Source organism: Drosophila erecta, unplaced genomic scaffold, assembly GCF_003286155.1.
Source record: "Drosophila erecta strain 14021-0224.00,06,07 unplaced genomic scaffold, DereRS2 tig00000055-arrow-pilon, whole genome shotgun sequence".
Classification (NCBI taxonomy): domain Eukaryota; kingdom Metazoa; phylum Arthropoda; class Insecta; order Diptera; family Drosophilidae; genus Drosophila; species Drosophila erecta.
Window position 1 is genome coordinate 6,114,327 of NW_020825200.1, and position 25,730 is coordinate 6,140,056.

The window sequence follows — 25,730 nt, forward strand, 5'->3', positions numbered from 1 at the left end:
AACCAAAGACCACACAAATATGGTCTTCCCAATGCAGAGCGCCTGCGCGGTGAGAAAAGTTGCCGACTGGCAGCCAAAAACAGCCGGCAAAATGCGCGCCAATGTCGGGAAAACAGGAAAACTGCAAGAGCGACCACAACGACAACAACTTGCCACTAGTTCAAGTTCAATGCAACAACAACAGCCAGCAGCACGTGACGCACAAGTGGAAATGCAAGGGCCTGCCGCAACAACACAGCAGGACAGAGCATCGTGGCTAACAGCTCTGTTAACTTGGCCAGCAGCAGGCGCTGTCGACTGGCGCCGCTTCGGACGCCTTTCGTTTTGGCCCGCTTCTGGGGAACGAGTCGTCAGAATGTCGCGGCATCTCAAACGAATCGGACGCGAAAGGCCAAAATCGAGCGGGAATTCGGGCCCAGAACTCCGAGTGTTATTTGAATAATATTTCACTCGTTTTCGTACTGAAAGTAGCGGACTATCCGCTCGTGATTGTGTAAGTTCGCCGAATGCGCGGATTCGACAGGAGCGCGATTTCTGAAATATTTATGATACTGTCAATGCGAGTTAATAAATTGTGAAAAGCTGCGGCGAGTTTTCGAAAGATTGAGGATCTCAAAAGTGAAATGTTTCCAGTCGTTGAACAGTTTATTTCGTCCGACGGACTACACGAAAATCGTATTGTTACGGAAATATACCGGGAATATAAAAAAATATAAAATAAACCTAAAAAACGCTTAAAATTAAAGCCATAATGCTCCGTTATATTCGAAAAAATTACCTTTTCATGTCTTTGAAAATGTATAAATGTGAAAGTAAACTTATTTGATATCAACTTGGCTTCTTATGAAAACTTTTTCACTCCCAGCTTTGCTATCTATCTATTCCTATGAAATAAATCATATCAATTTTTCTTGCCCGAAACTTATTTCAAAATTGTGTTATTTAAGCTAAATAATTGTTTACCATTTATTGATTTTACTCGCTCTTAAATGGGAAAAGGTTTATGGAAATCGGTTTTGCTCCAATTATACAGAATTTTAAACAATCAGTAAATGCACTTGCAAATTGAAAAACTAAAATGAGCCTTTGCTTAAATGCCTTTTTACACATTCGAATTATTACAATGGAAGCATGAAGCTTTTTGCAAAAATTATATCTACTGAAAATGTTTGAATTATTTTTAGAAGTGAACCACATTCGCCGAGCTAATTGGAAATAATAAAATAATTTTGGGCACTAAACGATTGTGAAAACCCGAAGGTCATTGTTACAACATGCTGGATTCGCGAATGAGTAAATAGCAATTTTTGTTAATTCCAGCGCTCCACTAAATAAGTGAAGCATCAACGGAAAAAACAATATTTTCAAACGCTATAAGCATTTTGTTCGTAAAATATCTGTGAGCGAGCCAAATGAAATGTAACCTAGAAGTAGCGGCACATCGGAGTGATTGAATTTGTGATTTTCGGTTAAAACCTGGCCCAAGGATTCTTAAGGACGAATTCAAGCGAAGGTGGACGAGTTCCCATATCCAAATCTGGCAGACACTTTACCAGAAAGAACTTAGACACTAAGTAATACTTAGCAATACCAAGAAGGATTTACGTTCCGATATACTACTGCAGGTAAGAATTTCAATTAATAAGTAATACTGGTAATGCATATGGATTATCCGACAATTATACCGCCACAATGGGAAGATTGCCGCATAATCATCTGAAATCCGGCTTTCCGCACGTGGAAGACAAAAATTGAGTGTTTTTCCGCAATCCTGAAGAGAACAAACAAAAGTGATGGCAGAATGTCGCAGGTGTGCCTTAGCCCATTTCATTCGGATTGCGCCTTTATTTTCTGGTTTATTTGTGATTTTGATTTGCCTGTGCGTGTCTCGATTAACAAATGGCTGATTTGTATTTGCACAGGTCCTTGCCTACTTTTTTCCCATCAGACAGACGGCGGTTCATTAAGATACCTTTTGATAAATGTGTTGCCACGAACCTTGTGATTACACATATGTACATGTTATCCTCCACTCACATCGTTTTCCCTACTGGGAAAAATTAAGTATGTCCGCAATGAAGTTCGCTGGGATTCGTAAATTGTTGACTTATATGGTTTTATGGCTTTCCGCAGAGCCAAGCTTGAGTTGAAACATAAAAACTTTATTCTAGTCCGATGAGATAGTTTAAAGCCATAAGCTTGCTTTACAGCCAGAAACAAACTACATTTTTCTGTTTAATTTTATTACGGTCACAAAGAGATTAAAGTTTTGCTTTAGATATATTTTCTAGCCGCAAAGCACAAATAACAAAGCGAATAAAAATCTGGGATTAAATCAGGATTTGATATAGTTTTTATAATAATGTTCAATAGTAGTTTGCAACACAGCTTATGAATCACACGCACTTAATTAACACTCACTTTCAGCTTAACGCTTACTGCTTTAGTGTGTGATAATGCAAAAACAAAGCGCTCAGAGAAATTGATTTATTTTGCACTTAGAAATCGAAATTCAAGACTCCAATCACACTTCGCCATCAGATTTGGGCATCATGGAAATCGCCTGCAGCCACCGACAAGTGGCAAAAACTAAATGAAGCGCAAATGACAAACATTGCCAGCTGAACTATGAAGGTGTGAGATTGCCTCTTTTGCGCTGCGGGTCCTTCGTCCTGGCACTTGCTGTCGACGACAGGATGCTCGAAATTCAAATACCCACAGCAGCACCGAATTAATTTGGGTCTGCGCCATCCAAACGTTTATTGAAATTTCGGCAAATAAATTTAATTGTTTTGGATAAATTTATGGCAGTATAATCAGTTAATTTGTTCCGGCTGCATAGTAGTCAAAAGCTTTTAGCGCTGCACTTGTTTTGCGATTTTTCAAAACCATTCAAAACTAATTAAAAACAGTCGGCTACAAAACTGCGCATTTTAATGCATTCCACTTAAAAGAGCAAGTACTTGTTTGCAACTCGAAAAAGGCGTGCCATATGAAATGTATTGTGAGTTTAAGTGAAATATGTATACACAGTATACTTAAACTGCTCCCAAGTACATACACTATATCAGTTTTAAATTAATGAACCCTGGCTGATTAATTATATAGCGAAAGGCATGGAATAAAAGGTGGAAAGGCTTCTGAAAGGTGGAATTTTATAAATATTTTCCAAGTCACATTTTCTTGAGCCTTGTGACAACTTGCTTTGATTTCAAAACACATTCCATCTACTTTAAGCTCTATTTTATAGCGCAATTTTGAAAAATAAAGCTTAGGCAGCGAACGTGAAGGTAATCTGACAAATTTATGCCTCGCTGCTTACGACTTTCGTTCATATGTTGTACATATGAGTTTCCTTGCCTCAGTTGGCGGTAACAAACTTTGGTTACGAGCCTGAATTTTACCCCTTCCTTCAACGAGCAAACCTTGCTTTTTTCGTAGCATACTTCTTGGCACTTGTGGGGGAAATATGGAAACTCCTACGTAAGCGCTGTATTTTGTTTTATTGTTTTTATTTAAGTCGTAAGCCAAGAAATTCTGATTGTAAAAACGGATATCAGCGGATATGCGATATCAGCACATTTACCATCCGCCAATATTAAATTTCTCGCGAATTTGAAATTCTCCAACGTCGTACATTGCCTGAAAAAGCCCACCAAACTTTTAAAATTACATGCGTTATTTACGGCTTAAAGACCTACCATTTATCATATCTACGGCTCTGGGGTCAAATTTTCCTCAGTTTGCCTGTTTACATAATGACCCAAATAAACATGTTTGTTGTTCTTAAGAGTCTTTTTTTAGAGTCCTATGTCCCGAGCACGGCTCTTTACCTAGCGCATATTAATGGGCGATTTGTTTGTGGCCCAGAGATATATGGCCCTTTGCTAAATAGCCTGCTTAAGGCGGCATACATATGTACCTGATTAAAAGTGGCTAAATCCCGCCAAGTCTTGTATCTACGTGGGTTCAGACGAGTGCTTGTGCAAATTCAAAGTTGATTGTTGAGTTTATTGTAGGTGTTGTTCTTTTAAAGTAAATAATTTCGAAACCGAAAAGTTCTTGGTCGAGTTCAGCAGGATTTCCCAGAGGAACTGGATATTTTGGGGAGTGGGCACACACACTTTGATTTGAAGTGTTGCCTCAAAAGGTCATGACAGTTATTGTGACCTTTATACGCAATCTCACTGCTATGATTCATAATCGATGGGCAATAAGAATGCACTTAAGTTCTGAATAAATATTTAGTTTTATAAACGATACTCTATTACCTATTTTTTGTTGGTAAGAAGAATTTAAGAAAACTAAAATTTCTTTTGCAGTCTGATAAATAAAACAAATGCCATAAAACTGTTTCTAAATGTTTAACGACAATTCTTTTGGCAGATTAATGTCGCAATGTTTTTCACACTGATATTTGCCCAGCACGAATGCAATACAAGAGTCACGGGTATCCAATAGTCGAGGCACTCGAGGACAGCGCTCGCTCATGTTTCGTGTATTATTTACACAACAATCATCGGGGAATTGGAGCCAGTTTTCAGCCAGGGTCAAGTCGATCGGAGTGACCTTCGTCGTGAAAAGCAGAAAATGAGCAATTTGACGATACCTCGTGTTGGGCTGGGACTTTCGACTTGGCCAGGAGACAACAGCCACGTCACACTGCCCCAAATTGGTACCGTCTGTGGAGGGAAATGTCACGCAATCCTGTGGCTTTCACAATGTAATTTGCGCAATGCATTCATTAAGCATTTGCTGCTTCTTGACGCTTGGCGCAATTTTAAACTCATTTGCATGGAAAGCTGACTCCTTCCCTGCTGACGAGTATAATTAGGTTCCCAACTCCTAATGCCGGCAGTCGGTGGCGAATTTTGTTGTGTTCATACAGCTCCACACAAATTTATGCTAACGAACTGAAACAACAGCCAAGCGGCGAAACCGCAATCTCGTTTGCGAAAGGAAAAGCTAAACTTCGGCCCAAATACATGGCTGTGGCAACTATAAAAGGGTCAGTTTAGATCACGACAAAAATGGGCATTACTTCCCGTTGCCACCAACAAAAAAGGGCAGCGAGTTGTACGCTAAATAAGCTGGGCTGTAAACCACAACAAACGTCAAAATTGCCGCCTTCATAACTTGACGACGCCGTGTCGTAGTTGGTATAGTTTCAAAATGCCGGAAAATACATAGGTGAAGGAGGAAAAGTGGCAGGGAAATTGTTGCCGACGGAAGTTGGCTATGGTAGCCCGAAAAGAGATTCAAAACTTTGCCAGCGAATCAAAACTTTCGAAGCTATAAATGCGCGATGATTAGCTTCTAAAAGTGAGTGAGCCTGTGACTCTTAGCCTCTTTGATTAAAAGGCCGAGATTTATCTAACAGGTTAAAATGTGGAAATGAAAATGGGTATTTTGCGTACTGACTATCAGTGTTACAATGTTGCGGAAAATAGAAATCCGATTGATTTATTGCATTACCAGTAGTTATGAGGCTAACGTTGAATACAGCAGATGCAGTTTCGGGGCAATAAATCAATTAATACCACTCACAATGAATTGATTATTTCGCTCTTCTTTCAGTGCTTCTATTTCATTTGGCAATTCGACACAAAAAATCCGACTTACCCAGGGAAACCTGAATGCCACAACTGACATCACAGTGCGAAACATAGGACAGCGAATCAAGTGATTTTAAATTGAACGAGGTCCAATAGCAATGCTAGTTTTGTGGAAAACAAAACCCATTTTGTCAAGAGAGCATTCTATGCCATGCTCGTACAATGGTTGGCAAGTGGGTGGAAAAGCAAACAAAATGGGTTAACCTGGACGATGGTTAAAATGTTTTGGATTTTCCGTCTAGCTGCAATTGTTTCGATTGCAGAGCCAGAAACACGTTTTATCCCATGCATTTCGTATGGAAATCGTCCGATTATCGAAGGGGCTTGCTGAAAAAGGTCGGAATGGTGATGTATTCGGCATGTCTTTCATTTTTTATGAGTTTTCCAGGAACTTACAGTCTCGTACACACGTTTCCCGTGCCGCTTGCGTACCGCATCCTTAACAAAAAAGCAACATTTAAGCGCGTCCTCTTGCTCCGATTTCTAAATGTGGCTAACGGCTGGCTATTAATTTCGATGCTCCTCTGCAAGCTCATAAATTGCCGACTTGATGAGGGGGAGCTGAGCAAACATAAAGTACTACAGCAACATGGACAACATAAACTCGGCGAGTAAATCACATTTTTCGTTTGTGTGTTTGCATTTCGATGGCATAAATTAAATTTAACGTGCGCCAGCAATGTCAGCCCCTAAGTGGGTGATGCTCAGACAAAATCAATTTTCACCATCCAGTTTTACCTGCACTTTCAGCGGAATGCCATGAATACGGCGCTTAACTGACAAACTTACGAGCCCGATTCCCAGGGGTTTGCCAGTATGTGTCCAAGGACGGCGGGACTTGGGGAGCTGGTTAAGGCATCTTTGCCGCAAGGACAAATGATTATGAGCGCCAGATAGCACGGCGTACACCAAATGCCATTTGAAAAGTCGAGCCGCCTGGGGCTTAAATGCCAGCTGGGGCTTACAGTTAATAGATTTTCGACATGGGTATGGACTTTTTGATACGCTCGCCCAGCTCCAAACCCCCTATTAAGGCATTTATCGGAGAAGTGCTGCAACGTGCTGTTGTGAATCCAAACTAGACGGACCCTTAGTCGCATTAAGTCATACGTTTTCGGTGTTGCAAGTAGCTACCGGAAACTCTCGAAGGACTCGCATCTGCCACCCGCCACCCGCGCACACTTTGCAGCATTTGAAGTGTAATAAGGTGCTTGAATTTCAAATGAGTACGCCACAAGTTGCGCAATTTGCCGGAAAGTTTCGTGTTCCCGGCCGGGGTAATCCGCTATTAATTGAATCAAATGCCGAAACTTGGCTTATCACCTAACCCTGCCAGCCAGGAGTCGTGTGAAAAACTTGTCAAACGCCGGCGACGTGACGCCGCTGCTTGGCACTTGCTCAAAGGAATATCGAAAGTTGACTTAAAGTCACACAACTGCGGCTGCCAAATGCCAATCACATGCCGTGCAGCCAGAAGTTGGCCTTTCCCAGTTTATTACATCGTTGTCTGCGCGAGCGTGTGATATTCCTGTTCCAGCGAATTAAATTGATTGGGCTAATTGGCTGCCCTGTTGTCCTGTTGCCCATCTGATCGCTGGTGTAACTTACAGGATTGGCAAACTTATTCCAAGCTGCTTTCTTGCCCATCGTGTCTTTACGACTTTCGGCGCGTCGAGCTCGCCATGTTGCGCATTGTTTTTCCTTCGATTATTGGGCTTCGAACGGGCCAGACGGCATTCAAAATAATGAATGGCCAGAGCAGTTTCAGTATTGGTCGTGTGCCACGCAAGTGCTTGATTAATTTTCCAGCGAAAAGTTTGCCGTCTGGCCTTCATAATCATAATGTAATATTTATGGGGCTGCCTGCAGCCGACCATCCCGACCGACACTTGAGTATGATGAATGTGCTCAACATATTTTCAAGGCCCGGCGTGCCATTGTCTCAATTCCTATCTTTAGTTGTGGTCTTGCCTAATTAATGAGCTCTAGGCCTCCCCGAGCACTCACTTTCCACGTGCAGCACCTTCTAGGCAACATCACAATACACTTGAGCCTTGAGCCTTGAGCCTGTACATCCTGCTCCTTCGAAATGGCAGCTCACAAGTGTCGCTGCCTCTGGGAATTCGCTGCTGCCTCCTCTTTGTGTTGCCTGTCACATTAGGACTCGTTTAAAGGCGAGTCAGGCAGAGTTGCGGCAATGTTTGGCCATAAATGGGAAGTGCCTATTATTTTTCAATTCTGCGAAGTGGAATTGCATTCAACATTATTTTCGGGTACTCGTTGCCCCAGCTTAAGTATTCGAAAATGCTATTACAGTCGTTGGGTTCTGAACTTCTGTGTGGCGAATGGCACTCAATCTGCACGTATCTGAAGTTTTCTCACCAAGATCAACAAGCGATTTCAGCTCACGATGGTCTCAGGTTTTTTTATTACGTTTTTGAACCAAAGGAAGGTGTCAAATCTTTTCTCTGCGTTGGACTTTAATGCATCTTGAAGAACAACAAAATAAATGTAACCAATTTGTAAATTAGGTCAGTAAAGCAACGTTGCACAGCTCTGGTTTTAGGTCAAGTTGCAGCCATGAGCCTTCATTTAAGCCTTCTACATAATCGGATCGCATGTAGCTCTCGCTTTTGATTGCGTATATAATAGGCAATAGCAGTTTTGAGGCCAGTTTCGGTTTTGCGGTTTTCAAATACTACCATTTGTACCATTTGTATATGGACGAAAATGAAACGGAGTCCAGAAGGGCTTTTCTGGGGGCCGCAAACGCTTGAAATTGATTTGTGTCGGAGATTGCAGCAAGAGTGGCTCGTTGTAAAAGCTTATCCGGGTCCCAAATGGCAAACAGCCAGTTTCGGTTGGCCAACGAAAACTTTGCATTTTTTTTAATAAATTTTAAAGGCCCTTCGCAGGGTGTTCATTTTCCAGCCGCGAAATCCCACGGCTTACTTCTACGCGCATATCGCTGTCAGTTCCGCCCTTGGCCCCCCTTCAATTTTCTCACGCTTGTCTCGCGCCCACGAGCACATCATATATGTACGCCCCGCCCCCGAAATTCCCCAAAGCCAAAAGTTGCTCCATTCTGAATCGAATTTTCCAGTGGGCGCTTTTCGGTTGCAAAAGTTGCTGCTCTAACTGCCGCGAGCAGGCGCCCAAAACTTTGCATAATCTTCGACCACTTCGTCCGAGTACTCCTTCCCATATCCGCAATACTTGGCGGCGACTGTCATAAATTATTCGGTGTCGATGCAAAGGAGTCTGTCGGCAGGATGGCAGGACTTCAGGCTTGTGTTTAATGCAAATTTAAAGAAAATTGTCGCGAGAAGAACATTGCCAATTGCCAATTGGCAATTGCCGTTTAAGACGTTTTCATGCCGTTTTTCATTTCGCAATCGGAGCCACATTAATTTCCCATGCCCCATAAATATGCAACTTGAGCAGCTCGTGCAGCACTGTTGTTGCACCAATTGGCCGCCCGTCGCGATGCCGCCATTTGAGCCAATTTTGTCTGCTAAATTGGCTTCCAATAACGTGGTGGTCCACGCCAAAAGTGCTGTTTCCTGCGCCCGACACACCCCCTTGCCCCTTGCCCCTTGCCATTCCCCGCTGCCCGCTGCCCGCTAGACAAACAATAGTCCCCAGTTGCCATTGCATATTTTTGGCCACAATGGCTGGGCGAGTCAAAGGACAAGAGGTGACCAAGGTTGCGGTGCGCACATTCACGGCCATCAGAGCAACCAGAGCGTGACACCAAATCGTGAAAACGCATTTCTCCTGCGCCACCTTGCGGCAGGTGTCGCGTTGCAAGGTGTTGGCCCCGGAAACTGTGGGCCTCCTTGCCCCAGACCCTGAAACGTATCTAAAATTGGAATGCATATCCGAGTTTGTAGGTGAGTTTTGCTTTAGATGTGCGTCAATTAATACGGGCGGCGAATAAATTGAAGTGCCAGAACTAAGCAAATAATTACAAATAAAAGTAATATTCCGACACCGCCATTAAAATAATTAAATTAAATATTTAACATACGACATATTATACCTTGTACTTCTCAAGTAAAAGGGAATACCCAACTCGTTAGAAAGCATGTAACTTGCTTGTATTCCTGGATCTCCGTTCTTCTGTCCGTTCGTCTGTCCGTTAATCTGTTTGTCCGTATAAACCGAAAAGAGTTTGGAGCTACCAACCAATTTCCTTTGCCTAACGTGGCACAATAGAACTTGGCTCTCAGAAAATAACAAATATCTCGTCGTGTTGCAATGCGGTTGGTTATTCACGCAAACAAAGAAAATACGGGTAATAAACCAGTTAAATTGTGTCGACGCATGTGGTGCGAGATTCTACAACGTAGGTTTGAGGAGCTGGACAGATTTTTAATGGAGCATGATAACAAGCTGGAAACGTGCAAAACTAATTTCTCAGCTTGGCTTGCCAAAAATTTAATATTTTTTAGGAGCATAATTTAGTGCAGTCCTGAGAGCCTCCTCCACTTTCCCACTCAACTAGTCGCCCCAGTTCCTTGCAGCAGTGCTCACTCGCATTTCTGTTGCATGGGAAAGTGCCGACGCTGTGGGAAGGCATTTTTCACTTGGTTCTTGTCGGCACACTCAATTACCACCTAATGTCCTGACTTGAGCGCAATTTACGCAAACATTCGGATGCGGATTGGGTGGGAAAGTGGCTGGTAGATAGGAAAATGGGGACCGAATTCCAATTGCAACAGCCGCACATAACTGAGTGCAACATGAATTCGCATTCTGCCATTTCGACTGCAGTTGCCTCTGCCCACAAAAAGAGGAAGTACAATTTTTCTGCAATTTGCTCGCTATGTGAGCAAGTTGTAATGACTTTTCTTTTCTCCAATTTGTTTTGTGTCCGCAGAAGCGAAATTCGAATTTTCTTTGGTGTTTTAGGTTCTGTTTATGTCGTTGATATTTATCTATCGAAAATTAAACGCACACTGACAGGATTTTGAATCCTATTTAATGCTCTTTACGAAGCATTGCATTCTTATCTAGCCACTTAACTTTTTGAATAGATGGCTTGTCAAAAATCAAATCACAGAACACTGTTACTTTCCAATTTATTGTAGGGGGGCAGGAGTCCCCTGGGACAATCGAACAAAGTCAAAAAGTCAAAGCCATTGCACTAGCTGCTGGTTTTTAATTAAATCAGTATCGAGGAAATCAATTTAGGACCAGAAGCCCGCAAAAGTCGGTTTCCATTTGTCTCAGCTTAGGGCTCCTTAGCGGCTGCAATTCCACCCAGTCGAACTCAAAGCCACTTGCCTCATTAGAGCGCCAAACAATTTCCGTATTTCCGTGCCGGAAGTCGTCAACCGCGCGACAACCCTGCTCACTTCTCACTTCCTTATTTAACGAACTATTTGCTACTATTTTCCCAAGAGGCGTTTAAAATGCAGTCGGCGAGGAGTGAGTTGTAAATTCTGTCAAGTAAAGCAAGGAATTTAGAGTGCAATTCCGGTTCAATGTCTCTAGCTGTAAGACTTCGATGTGTTTGCTTATACTAAGTTGGAATTCTACCAGGGAATTCCACTCATTTGAGATGACAATGAACTGTATCTGCAGCGTAATAGATGTTGAGTTCCAGCGAACTCACATAATTGCAAGTAACTGATGAAAACGGTTACTGATATGAAAAAGGGTCGAAATCGAGAAGAATCATTACGGACTTCAAGCCCACAAGTGATAAATGCTGAACTTTTTTCTGGCACTCAGCTGAGTGTATCTGAAGGCATTAAATAGTACTTTAAAGCTCACTTTGAAGCGGAACATAAAAGTTGCACGTTCGCTTAATAACATTTCAACTTTATACCCATTTCAGCAGGGTACAATATTCGTTAAAAGTTAATATCAACTGGAAGCTTATCAGGATAGGTGGCATATTTCCTCCTAGACTTCGATTCCTTTGACTACCCCAATGGTCTTTAAAGTGATGCATGCGTGGTACCCCTTAAAGCGCCTATAAATATGGGCGCATCAGAACCCAGGGTGTTAATTACTTGACAGTCTTTATGTTGGCGCATGTTTGACGTAGTGAGTTTGCATACGAGTGTCTATTAATTAGGGCACGTACGCGAGCCCAGAGAGCAATAATCAAAGATGCAGGCGGAGGAGCAGGGAGGAGTGACTGGGGGGAGGGGGTGAATGTTATGATATTGCCAACTGCACTCGCGTAATTAGCAACAAAGCGTTGTGCATATTAAAAATCGCAAAGTAGCAGCAGCCAGCAGAGAAACACAAATATTGGATGGAATGCGCAGTGATTGCGTGCGTGGCAAATGGAAACCATAATTTTGTTCTTTTTTTGGCCAAGTGCTTGTGTCGTGGCATTGGCAGACAAATGTTTTAATTATGTGCGCTATTAAAGGCGGCTTAATTAAAATGTCCACTCAAACAGCCATGGCAATAAGTATCCGTGCAGTGTAGGCGGCTACGTTTAATTGCCGCAGGACATAGGCGACGTGACTCCGCCGTTAATGAACTAAACCTGTGCGTTGGTGTCTTTCGACGACATCGAAAAGGAAGCGTGTGCATTGACTTAAAAAGCGGCTTACGTAGCATTAATACTTGAAAATGAGTTAGCTGTAGGAATTTCAAATAAGATTTGACCAAGGAACACTACACAAATGTAATCACAGGCGACTTGTAGATGGGAACCAAGACCAAGAACTAACGAACTTAAGAAACTACAGACAAGAACTAACTAAATTCCGTTGCACTCCTTTGTCTTGTGTCCTTGCAGCTGCGTCCCTGATTGGCGACCACAGGAGTCGTCGCCACACGCACACAATGATTATGACGATGATGCGGACAGCAAGGTCCTGCCAACAGGAATCGGAAGTGAAGCAGCGAAAACAACATAAGCAGCGCTGGCGACCCGACGGGGCACACATATCAGCGGCTTACGACCCCCGCAGTGATAATGACGACGGCCACCACAGGGTGGTGCATAATCAAAACAACGGCAGCCCAAACAGCTCGCCGAATCAGAGCACTTCCGCCTTCCGACAGCGGCAGCCGCAGCCGCAGCCGCACCAGCCACCCACCGGACGACAGCAGCCCCGTGCATCCTCCGCCGTAACCCACTTCTCCGGCCGGACAACGCTGCTCCCCCTGCTCGCCCTGCTCATCCTGCTCTCCGCCTCCGCGCTGACAGCCTCTGCCAATGTCACCAGCACCATCAGTCCGCCCATCAACGGCAGCAGCACCGATTACATCCTGCTTTACGGCGACTCCACCACATCCATCGTTCCCGCCCCGACCACCGGACGCTCGGGGGACGGAAGTGGTGCGGTCATCGAGGACGAGGAGGACGCGGAGAAGGCCAGCGAGTACATCTTTGATCGCACCGATGTGCGCATAATATTCATCACCCTCTACACACTGGTATTTTGCTGCTGTTTCTTTGGTGAGTAAATAGGGACCTGCTCCAGCTAATAACTCAATTGAAATTATTGATTCACAGTCCAAAGCCCACATTTTAGCTGTCAGTCATAACTTTAATCTAATTACGAGATAGTGATACTGCGTTTCTCTGCGTGCAGGACTCTGCACAGGACTCTTACAGCGTTTTTCCTGTGTATATATACACACAAGATTTATAGTTCCCATACGCATTAATCAGAGCAGAGCTCGAAGTTATGTTTGATTGTGCAGCAAGCAGCATGCAGCATGATGGGGCACAAAGGCCGACCAAAACACACACGAGTGCAAAGAAAAGATGGCCTGCCGGCCGTTTGCGGTGCCCCAGGGACATCTTTCTGGGTCGACCAGGATGTGCAAACTTCTGCTGACTTGCCAATTACTCAATGCCCTGCTGTTCGGCTTTTGCTGTGTTTTGTCCAGTCTGCCTGGTATTTAAGTACTTTGAGGGCTTTGCGTTCCTCTAGAGTCAGCAGGAAAATGGGGAAAGTGCCAACAGTTACATTGTAAGCATAGGGAGCACAATTTTCAACTGTGCGGAATGGTAATGTGATAATTCTGTGACTAGTTTAATTGATTTGATTATAGCTGATATGGGAATATTTGCGAATAGCGATACATTTTCAAACCCATCTTCAATTTCATAGTTACATTGTAAGCATAGAGAGTATAATTATTAACTGTGAGGAATTTCTGTGACTAGTTTAATTGATTAAATACAGGAATATTTAGGAATAGCGATACACTTTCAAACACATCTTCAATTTCATGGTTACATTGTAAGCATACTTATTAAGCATAATTATCAACTGTGCGGAATGGTAATGTGATATTTATGTGGCTAGTTTAACTTATTGAATAGCAGCTTGTATAGAAATTATTAGGAATATCGATACATTTCCAAACTCATTTTCAATTTCATAGTTACATTGTAAGCAAAGAGAGCATAATTATCAACTGTGAGGAATTTCTGTGACTAGTTTAATTGCTTAAATACAGCTTGTATAGGAATATTCAGAATATTGATACATTTTCAATTCCACGTGGCCTAAATTAGGCGTGACTTCCGCCTCAACCAAAGAAGTTTTTTTTTGCACACTCGTACAACACGCATACGCCCCATGTGGCGCATTATGATGAAAACATTTTATTGAAGCGCCATTAGGCCATTTGGCATTTGTTGCAGCAATTCCTAATTGCAGAGGCACCCACAAATGCGGGCAGTCCCTTCACTTTCCGTCTTATCTGGGCTCGGGCTCGGGCTCGCTCCTGGTCCGGATGGCCAGAATCAATTACGCAGGTCGTTCGATTGGGCCTTTGCGGGTGTTGGCCAATCTCGGCCATCGTCAGTTGTAGGCTTTATTACCCGCAGTGACACCAGCATGCACAATAAAGCAGTGGAACATGTGTACGCGCCATTCCGAATGGCGACTAAACGCCGCCCCCTGGACACAGGCGTGGGCGTGGCCGGCCATTGTGCGGACAATTGCAAAGTGCAAGAACTCGGTTGGTTTCACTGGCGCCCGGAATGTGGGCGTAAACGATGGGGGCGGGCCCAAGTGGGCGCCCACTAAATTTACATGGGGCAGTCACGTTTAAAGCTTCTGTTTGGCTACTTCTTTGTTGCCGTCACTTGAACAAGATGCCTTATTGTCACATTCAAATGGGAATGCATGGATGGCAGTTACCTTGGGAATGGGCGAACGATATCATAATAGTTGTTACAGGCGAATGCAACTGGTATTTGATAGTTGAGCTGCACTTCAGGAACCGACTATCAATGGTCAGCCAGTGACTTCTTCGGAATGGTTAAAACTAGTTAGGGATTAGAATTAGTTAAAATTCGCTGCTGGTGTCACTACTTTAATGAAACTACAGAATCGAATAAATAATTATAAATGTATGCGTATATATGACAATGTAGCGGGAATCCACCGCTGAAACTCTGAAATATTCTCATACAGCTTCTTTTGCTCCGTATCGAGTTTCTGAGCACGGCTTGTAGTGTTGCACGTTTTTGTAATTTTTTGGCAGCTCTGTCTTGTTTTCCATTTTCCTTTTTTCGTACTCCCATTTCCTGTCACCCTGCCCGGTGTAATTAAAAAAGTTTTTCCCGACATTTGCTTGCCATGTGAGGCTCCAAAAAACAATTGCGTTATATGGTGGACCATGCGATGGTGAAATAAATTTTAAGTGCAATACGAATGGCAGACGCAGCCGTAACTATAAGATTTTTGTGATAATATTTAACTTTTAATTGTAACTTTGAAAAGTCAATGTTTTTTTCCCCCAAATTGGGCAATTAAACAAGACAGCTGCTACATTAAGCTAAGCGAAAACTTAATTGCACTGAACGAATTTGCGTTGGCTGAGGCAACCAACTCTTACAGAACTTTTTATATTTTATATTCTATAATTAATTATACTATAATAACACTTTATTGTATTATTTTAGCTTTTATAACCAGTGTTTGTTAGTACTTGGTGCTTACAGTACTGTTTTTATTTTATTATAGTATATATTTTAACTTTTATAACCATTCTTTGCTAGTTGATAACTTAAAACTAACAAATTCCAATGCACTAAATCTACTATTGATTTTGATATTGCTATTGATAGAATTTGGTCTGATATTGATTTTGTATAGTTAATCACGACTGCGGAATTATTACGTATACGTAATAAATATAAGTACATTGAAATATTAAGTATACGTAAAAAATATAGGTACATGGAATTATTAAGTATACGTAATAAATCTAGGTACATGGATTATTAGCCGCATGTAGTTAGCCACATTTATATCAAAGAGCATATTTAATTAACCGAAATTTGAAAATACCCCCATTAAGTGAGAAAATGCGTACTAATTTATTAGTTAGTTAGTTAATGATGTTATTAAATCCTTAAAGTGCCCTTTTGACCACAGTGCAAACAAGCGGTTGCACGGAAATCCATTTCTACTAATTCCGCAATGTTATTTTGTGCATTTTCCAGGTAACCTCCTTGTTATTTTGGTGGTCACATTATCGCGACGACTCCGCTCAATAACAAACTTTTTCCTGGCCAACTTGGCGTTCGCCGACTTCTGCGTTGGACTCTTCTGTGTGATGCAGAATCTGTCCATCTACCTGATAGAGAGGTGAGTGAAAGTTGGGAAAAACAACATTATTGCAGTATTAAATTAACGTTTCATTATGCACGAGTGGAGCTGCACAGTTCTCGGGGAGCATAAGAAGAATACGTGAACCCACTTTACTCTTAAGTTGCAAATAGTTCTTAATGACCGTTCTCATGCATAAACAATTTAGCTGTTAAAAAATGAACAATTTAGAGTATATATACAGTGTATATTTAAATTCTAGATTAGCTGCATGCGAAAAAATGCGTTGAATTCATTAAAATAGGTTAAAATAGGTTACAAATTGAGAAAAAAATAGTAGTTCTTTAGTTAGTGGAGCTACTAGAATATTAAACAGTCGGTAAAATTCCTATTTATTTATTTATTTATCAGAAGCAGTATTTGGCGGAAATGACCTCAGACTTTTGCATCGAAAACAATGCCCCACAAAAGTTTCAACTCCCAACCGTGAAACATTTACGCCGCCTGTCACATAAAGGAAACTAAAACTCCACAGGCGTCACTTTCACTTCGGCTTTTATCCCCACGCCCGCTTTCACTCCAATCGTGTTTATTTGCATTGTGTTTCCTTAACTTTCTCAAAACACGTAGCAGTGGCGTGTTCGGGAAAAAGGATACACAAACATATAAAGCGCGGAGTGCTGTTTAAAAATTCAAACGAAGATGCCTTTTCCAGCTGCAACTCTGAAGATAGAATATGCACGGCAATTATAAAGTATTTTGACACATGAGTTTGGCTTCAGTTTCTATAAGAGCTATTTCATTTAAAACTTTAATGTTGCCTTATTAATTTAAATTAGTTTTATGATTATGTTAATGTAATGTTCTATACATTAAACAAATCAGTAATTACTTATCTAATTGGAATTCTTGGAATGCCCATTTATGCACTTAATTATAATGATTATAATGATTTATTTGCATGCCTGAAATGGTTTTGCATATTTCCCATTTTGAGTTTTAATATGCTTTTTGCGCCAGAGAACCAAATTATTGAGATGACCAATCTGTGTTTGTGGCATAATTTTATCTAAATCATGCGCACAACTTGACGCACGCCAGATATCATATGTAAAGTGAGATGAGATTACGAAAAATCATAATTTATGCATCTATAATTTAATGTGATACTTATGGCTGGCGGTGACAATTTAATTTTATGATTATAAACTTGAACCTCTGCAAGACTTTGGCGAAACTGCTGATGGATGGCTTGGTGCGTTTTAAGGGGAGAGATTGGATCGCCCAGCAGATGCAGAATCGTTTTAGGAAACGCATTACCCAAAATCTTGGCGACAACCCACAGGATTATTATGTATATTGCGGTATTATTGGCCACATTTAAAAGCTTGAGCGCCGCGCAGACGCGAAATTACGTGGCATTGCTAATAACGAGGCACAAATACGGTTTTCGAATGTAATTTCAGCCGAAATAGTAATAAAAAGGAGAAAGCTTTGCGCCCCATAAAATACTAAAGACACCTAAATGTCGCATTAGTTTAGCGGCCGTGTCATAACATTTAATGTGGCTGCTGCTAAATTTGGCTCCAAGTATGCTGCTCTTGAACTCTTAAAGACCGAAACTTTTTCCATAAATAATTATTAACACTGCAGCGTGTGTCTGTGTCCTTTCAGCTGGGTCTTTGGCGAGTTCCTCTGCCGCATGTACCAGTTTGTCCACTCCCTGAGCTACACGGCCTCCATTTTCATCCTGGTTGTCATCTGCATGGAGCGCTACTTCGCCATCGTGCATCCCATTACCTGCAAACAGATCCTAACTGCTGCTCGTCTGAGGGTAAGTACTGACCTCTATACACTATACCTCATATCTCATATTCACGGCCAGTCATACCAAAGTGTTCATAAACGAGGGATATTCATTTCGCTTTATTCATTTTATTCACTTGCCAATTTGAAAGGTCAAAAGGGGACGAACCCGTTTATGTATCGCATTTGAGACATTTTTGAATAACTTTTGATAACTTCATTTGAATACAATTTGCAAGCTAATGAAACTTATTAGGCCGAGCCCGCAGAGTCATGCAAATTAACCGGCAGAACGGCCACGAAAGGCTTAATAAGCCGTGGGCATAACTTTGTGGCTGGGAAAACTTTTTCCGGACTGGGAAAGGGGGGCGCCCAACGGGGTGAACCACATAGCCTGGTTGTTTCACGCAGCCAGACAAAAAATACGTTGCAGTAATGACGATTGTGCTAATTAAACTACAAGAGACATAAAGACAACGAAATGGGCCATCCATTAACATGCAAATTCAGTGTGTTTATTTGCCATTTAACAAATTGTTTGCGTGTTTGGCAGCCGAGTAGACAAAACAAAACGTCAATGCGTGTTTTTTGCAGATGGTCATTGTCACTGTTTGGATTACATCGGCAGTTTACTCCACGCCCAAGTTTGTTTTCAGCAAGACCATTAAGAACATTCACACGCAGGACGGCCAGGAGGAGGAGATCTGCGTCCTGGACCGCGAGATGTTCAACTCAAAGTTGCTGGACATGATTAACTTCGTGCTCCTCTACGTTATGCCGCTCCTGGTGATGACGGTAGGTATCCAATTGATCGTAAATATTTATTTTAACTTGATAAATTCATTGGCAATCCAAAAGTGTTTCCTAGTCACGTAACACAGCATAAAACAGACATTAATCAATAACAATAATCAGTAAGCACTTCGCTTAAGAAGAAATGAAAGTGATTAATTATATCAAAAACAACTGCAGTTCATATTTCGGGGAATTGAAACACTCTTCTTGGGAAATAGTTTTGGGTACATAACAATTAAGTTTGTTTCAATATGCACGCAATGAAAAAATGTGGGATTAATATAGTACTTTTAATAAAGGAATTAAAGCAAGTGGGGACTTTCATTTACCTTGCGAGCAGTAGAAGTTTGACAAGCATTGGCAAGCTTTTCGCTTGCAATCGCCGCTTGTCCTGCGCTGAAATTTGAATAATGAAATTAACCAACCCATTTGCATTGCAGGTGCTGTACAGCAAAATCGCCATCGCCTTGTGGCGCAGCTCGCGCGGCCTCACGCCACATGTGATGCAGCATCAGCAGCATCAGCAGCAGCAGCAGCAGCAGCCGCAGCAGCCATCCTGCCAGGACATGGGCATGGGTATGCACAACAGCATGTACCACCACCATCAGCACCCGCACCAGCACCACCACCACCACCACCACCAGCACCACCAGCTGGCATCGGCGGCATCCTCGGCAGGATCTGTACCCCTGGCGGGAGTGGGGTTGGGCGGAGGTGGTGGAGGTGGAGGTGGTCCTGGTCCGTCACTCGCCTCCGGCGGCAGCAGCACCACGTCCTTGTCCCGCAAGCAGAGCAGTAAATATGAGAAGCGCGGCGTCAGCATCACGGAGAGCCAGGTGAGCTATCAGGAAAACCCAGCGTGCGAAAAAAATGGCAGGTTGTGAACGGAGTATGTCAGCATTAAAAGCCTAGCCGTGGCCATAAACCGGGATTGGAGTCGAACCTGTGTTCCCTAATTGGCCAGAACGGCTTTAACTTCGATGCAGTTCGCACGTGCTGTGCTGTAAATAATGTTCCTTGAAAATCACAACGCCATTCGGCCACTAATTTATTAGATACATCATTGCGGTCCTTGCGTAGTTCGCAGTCGTAAAAACTTTCCACGCAAGTGACACGGTCCCCGGAGCAGGTGTCAATTCACATTAAGGCCATCGCAGACCTTGCCACAAACTCTGCCACCGATGTGGCACCTGGTGTGGAGTGCTGGCGAAACTGCAAGTGAGACGGAAAAGTTATGGCAAAAGTGTTTTTTCCATTATTGCTGGCCGGACAGCCAGTTCAATTGGCTGGGTTCACCGTGGCGTATTTCTTATTTTCGAGCTTGACACCAGCTTTGCCACAAAAGTGGCACACACATCATTGTTCTTGATCAGCAGCTCACTTTGTCAATAAAAGCCGGCGGATAAAAAAGATAATTTGTGGCACGATGACGGTTGGAAAAGTTGTGCAGCTGCCACAGCTTGAAAATTGGAAACCACTAAGGGCAAAGCCTTTGAATTTTTAATTTCCATCGAAGTATCAAATGTCAAGAGCACTGGTTCGATTCTGATACGTTTTCCCTTAAGAGTCGACAAACGGTAGGGCGATGTGGCACAGAGGCGGAAAGTCTGGCAAGGAAAACTGTAGCGGGTACACGTCGATAAAACTTTTACATAACTTTGGTTTTCGCTATTCCTTAACTTTTGACCCCGATATCCACAGGTAACAACTTAACTATCTTTGTGTTGAACTCTTTTCTCTTTCTACCTTTCGTTTGATCAATAAAACTCTTTGGTACCCTCTACTAACCACCCATCCCCCCAATTATAACAACCACACACAACCACACCACAAATTAGCTCGATAATTGCAAGGTAGGTGGTAGTCGAATATCAAAATCGATATGATAACGCCCGACAACTGCTGCGGCCACATACCTAATGCAATTACACCTGTTAATCCGCACAGGTGTCCCTGGAGGCCGATCGTCCCATTGTCAGCGCCTGCCGCAAGACGAGTTTCTACCACCACGGCCACGCCCACCACCAGCGCTCGGGCAACGCCTCCGCGGGCGGACTGGTTGCCGGTGGCGGGGGCGTCGCTGGAGCCACCCACATGTCCCACTCCTCCAGCAATGTCCTGCGCGCCCGGCGCGGCGTCGTCCGTATGCTGATTATTTTCGTGCTGACATTCGCCCTCTGCAATCTGCCGTATCATGCCCGCAAAATGTGGCAGTACTGGTGAGTAGCCACCATCATATTCCCATCCCAGTCCCAATCCCAATCCCCTGCCCTTACCGCAAGCCATTCATCAGCCCATCGCACTGAATGTAAACAATATTTTATGGTATATTGCACCGGGAATGGGCGGGAATTTGCATAGTCGTCCGTTGGACGGGAAATTAACATCTGCGAATGGTCAGATAAGCCCTAGATGGCTTCCTCTTGGCATCGAGGCTGGTAAACAATTGAGTCACCAATGAGCTTTGCCTTTGGCCCAAATGATTTGAAAGCGATCTTCCGTTTGCCAATCCAATTTCAGGTTCGCTTTCTTGGACCCTCGCAAAAGTCCGGCTTACGCAGCCCTTTGGCTATCAGTTCCGCTTCCGGTGGAGCACTTTCGAATGGGTGGGCCGCCGAGCTCGCTCTGGATTTGGGCACTTGGGTTTTTCCGGCTGGGGGTGGCGGGCGGAAAACTTGATAAGTGAGTGGGCGGTGGGAGTGTTGTTTGCAGTGGAGCGACGCGCTAAATCGAGTGGGAGTTAATTGCTCCCTGGGCAGAGTTTAAAACGTGCACTTAAGCTGCTGACTGCTGTAAATTGGAAATAAATTTAAAGGACATTTCTGCGTGCTTTTAGCCAAAGTCGAAACACAAAGCTAAAGCTGGGAAAAGCCGTCAAGTGTGAAGCAATTGTCATTGGCAATTTTGGGCACGTAAGAGCATTGATTTTGTACAAATCAAGTGAAAATTTGAAATGGTAGTGAATTAGCATGCAGCCTTTAGGTAATTTCTAATTGGAAAGCAGTTAACATGCGAATTTAATGTTTATAGGTTCATGTTGTTAGTGAATTACGCCTTGAAAGGCAATTACATTAGTTCATATCGATCACTGGGTCTTATTGGTGCACATCTGAAGTGTAATTTTGAAAAGAAAACACTTAGCTGCCGATTTGCAACGTTGCACTTTTGGCAGACGCAACGAAAATGTTTTTGAATTTTGTTCGCGCACTCAACTTGCACAAATGTAAAACGAATGGCGGGCAAATAAATATAAATAATGGCTGGCCAGATACAATTGGAATGGATTCTAGCCCACAGTGCCATAATTGAGATTTATGGCCAGCGAGACTTGTTTACTTGGCTGAACTTTCGGCTCTCATTTATTTGAGGAATCGGATGCCCTGGGATATTGAAATTGTTAGCTGTTTGCACACCTCGGAAAAATACCAGTCAAAAGTTGCAGAAAATGAAATCAAAATGAGCATGCAACTCTTGTTTTGGCATATCCTTACTTTTGGGAAGCGAAAACCATTTTCGTGTCACGACGACAGCGCAAATCAGATGCCAAAGCTAGCTGATCCAATGACCACATTATCACACAGCTGTTATTGCCGCACAAAGCTGGCACGTCCGGGTAATTGCCACGCGCTTACATTTGGCGGCAACTGCAATGCGTTGGGTCAACAAGGTTGGGGTCATGGGGCGCCACGTTTGCATTATTAGCTCACCAGCCCCTTTGTTCCACTGGCCCGCTGATAAGGATAACGATGCCAACTGCCGGCAGCTGGCAACTGCGACTCATTAGACGGCATGTGCAGCACATTGCGTCTGCGAATGGCCACCCAGAGTTTGGCTCTTCATTGCGTGGCCCCCGTTTCGGAGTGACATTTAAATTTGGCTCGGGCCTTTGCCAACGGTTGCTAAGAGCCACTTTAGTTCACAAGCAGCGGCTAAAGCAAAGCGAAGGCCATTCAAGTGGCCCAATCAGTTGGCCAACTCTTCCCGTGCACTGGGCCACTTGCAAGTGCATGGCGAGTTTTTAGCGACCAGCAACTGCAGGACAATTTGACAGTTGCTCCAATGTCCAAAGTTCGCCAAGTCCAAAAAAATAAAAGATGAAGTAGGTGGGTGTACTTCTCTTCCTTAAATATTGTTCTGCATGGAAAGTTTCGGCAAAGTTTATGTTGCATACTTGCAGGCGGCGAGAAACTTGGCTCCTGCCCGAATTCCCCAATCCATTAGGCAAGTTTTTGGCCCTTTTTGCTCCCAGACGGCAAAAAACAATGCTGCCAGCAGCAGCTTAATCACCTGGACATTCAAGTGGACAAAAGTCAGCACCTTCCTGGCAGCTTTGCTACACAGCAACAAATTATGCAAGTGCCACTGAAAATATAATACTAGTACATCAAAATGACCTAAGAGCTCATATTTAAGTGCAAAAGTGGATCAAAATGAATCCAACAAGTAGCATAAATTCATGGGTGTATAGCAGTACATAAATGTATGACTTGGCTATAAATAAGATGGTAGTGTACAAGTCGAGGGATGGCTTCCAAGTTAAAGGAGCTGCAGTGCTTGCGCAGATTTGAATTAAGTGTCTCTCTAATTAAATACATAGTCCACAGTGTGACATTTCATTTCTCGCATAATTAATGGTTTCACTAGCGTAGTTTGGCTCATGAATTTATTAGGGCCAACACAAACTTGTCGTTTGAGGCCGGAGAATGAATTGGAATTGCGGAAAACTTTTCACCGGCCAAGTTCTCTAAAATTGTAATCTGCCGAAGTCAGTTGAATGGGGAGTGTTTATCCAACAGATGCTGATTTGCATACACGCAGAGCACACAGCAGATAGTTATTTCCATGTATATGCATTTGCAGGTCACGTTCGTATCGCGGTGATTCCAATTTTAATGCGCTGCTAACACCGCTCACCTTTCTGGTCACGTACTTCAATTCGGGCGTAAATCCCCTGCTCTACGCCTTCCTCAGCCGCAATTTTCGGAAGGGCATGAAGGAGCTGCTGCTCTGCTCCTGGAAGAAGGGCAAGGGCAAGTCCTCCTCCAACTCATCGATGCACCACAAGCGCAAGGCGCTGCAGGTGAGTACCTTGCACCCACCATTAGATGCGTAAACAGTCCGCCGTCTCCCGCTCCCGCAGACCCACTCGCTGCCCACGGACACCACCCACATCGGGAACGAGCAGCTATGATGGCCACGCGGCTGGAGGAGACCGCTCAAGCTCTTCGGGCGCCGCTCCTAGGACGCAGCCCATCGAAGGATGGACCCACCTGCGGTCCGCTAGCTAGTATTCCATTGTGATCTTGATGCGCCTATGATGAGCCTATCGCTCGGATCGAGTCGGCGGCCAAAGCGGAACTGGTGTCAAGTTGTATTGATAGAGTAAGCCACTTCTTAAGGAAACCAATTAACTTTTATGCAGCTCCTGGAGCATTGCTCTCAAGTTCTTAGTGTGTAAGCAGATGGTTTAGTGCGAGTCGGCATAAATAAATAAAATAAGCAGCCGTTCATTACTGCTTGCAAATATACATATATATATATTATTACAGTCTCTGGCCATGCAAATGGCCCAAATCAATTGCATTTCAAATGCGAGCAGGCGATGCACCCATTCCGAAATAGCGTCATGCAGTTTGGTCGCCAGCGAGTGCGTCCGCAATTTATATACCATATCTTTATGGACCTGGCTTGCGATATCTGATGACAGGCGTTTTATGGTCAGCCGGAGAACACGCTCCGTTGCGGCTGCCAAAAAAAGGGAAAAAATATCGCACTCAGCGTAGGCGGTCGAATTTTTTGCTTAGCACAGCAATTTGTATCCCCACTTGGTGGCGGTTGTCAGACTCGCAAGTCAAATGGGAAAACGCTGCAGTAAATTCTCGAGAGGAAACTCAATTAACTGGATGGTCCGACTGGATGGTTGGCGCAAATTAAAAACCAAAAATCTTTGTAAAAATCTCTCGAAACTCGTTGTTTGTCTTTCCTCCTTTCCTCCTTTCACATTTCCACTTTTCCACAATGCTTTGTAATGCAAAGAGTGTGCCAAAAACTGTGTCAAGCTATTTCTGAAAAGGACCTCAAAGGAGTGCGCACTCCGCCTTTGATTGGCTGCGTTTTTTATTCATAAACTTTGTCCTTTGTAAATAGCGTTCGATACGCCGCCGCGTGAAAATGCCGGAATGTTGTGTTGTACAGGTAAGGAAAATGGTAATTTGCATAGGTTAAAGTACAAACTAATTATACGTTATAAATGTACTGAAAGAGTATGGTGCCTAAAATTGTTATTTGAACATTCCTGAAAGTGAAAGTGCTCATAATTCCAGCTAGGCAGATGGAAAATCTGCTCTAACCAGCTGATAAACCATGGCAAACTGTTTTCCGAGCCCGGAGCGTAATTGATCGGTATCCAAATTCCTGGAGCTGATGTAGAGTAATTTATGCAATGGCTTTTTAATTAAAAAGCCGGACAGCTTAACTCATTGACACTAAACTTGCCATTTGAATAGGCCAGCATGGCGCGGGCGGGAGGGGGGCGGGCTTTCATAATTTTCCAGCAGAGCAGTGGAAATTAATTTGCTGTGTTTGAGCCGTTGACACAAGCTGAAGCGTAGAATGGATTACGAATCGGCGGAGTGAAAAGTTGTGCCCGTCGCCGGAGTCAAGTGCAACAAAGCCCCGGGCGCCGTGGACGCCAAGGAGTAGGATTCGAGGAGGACATGTGGGCGGGTTCCATGGACTGGGCTGGACTGGAATGGGATGTCCACTAATCCGATTAGTTGTGCAAAAATAACAGTTTGGCCGGGGGACGGCGAATAGCGTGGACAAATTTACCTAACGGCTTATGGCAATTAGTCGAACGAGTTACAGGATGCAACTTTGATTCGGCTTTGTGCGAGTTTCCGTTGCGTGGGATGATTAGACAAGCGTTCCTGGCCGGAACAGAACTAAGCTATTTTTATTCGGC

At 43.4% G+C, this 25,730-nt stretch overlaps 1 protein-coding gene across 5 annotated transcripts; it reads left to right on the forward strand.

Annotated features, from left to right (window-relative positions):
• The first annotated feature begins 355 nt into the window (after positions 1-355).
• On the forward strand, positions 356-24,264 carry LOC6542939 (trissin receptor). Of its 5 annotated transcripts, XM_026979250.1 has the most exons (12): positions 356-493; positions 1,185-1,260; positions 1,321-1,625; positions 12,382-13,047; positions 16,060-16,204; positions 17,840-17,999; positions 18,566-18,766; positions 19,207-19,602; positions 20,605-20,619; positions 20,714-20,985; positions 23,627-23,846; positions 23,907-24,264. In XM_026979250.1, the coding sequence occupies exons 4-12, from the start codon at positions 12,429-12,431 to the stop codon at positions 23,955-23,957; spliced, it is 2,079 nt and encodes a 692-aa protein (XP_026835051.1). In that variant the 5' UTR covers positions 356-493; positions 1,185-1,260; positions 1,321-1,625; positions 12,382-12,428; the 3' UTR covers positions 23,958-24,264. The 5 variants fall into 5 exon arrangements, with proteins under 5 accessions (XP_026835051.1, XP_026835050.1, XP_026835053.1 ...); XM_026979249.1 differs by having other exon boundaries at positions 1,185-1,625; XM_026979252.1 differs by lacking the exon at positions 1,185-1,260 and having other exon boundaries at positions 356-491.
• The last annotated feature ends 1,466 nt before the right edge of the window (positions 24,265-25,730 follow it).

Bases quoted from the DNA above. Each gene is read 5' to 3' on its own strand.
- LOC6542939 (XM_026979249.1), top strand. From the start codon at position 12,429: ATGATTATGACGATGATGCGGACAGCAAGGTCCTGCCAACAGGAATCG. The intron at 18,767-19,206 runs GTAGGTATCCAA...TTTGCATTGCAG, and splicing joins TGCCGCTCCTGGTGATGACG to GTGCTGTACAGCAAAATCGC. The intron at 23,847-23,906 runs GTGAGTACCTTG...CCGCTCCCGCAG, and splicing joins ACAAGCGCAAGGCGCTGCAG to ACCCACTCGCTGCCCACGGA.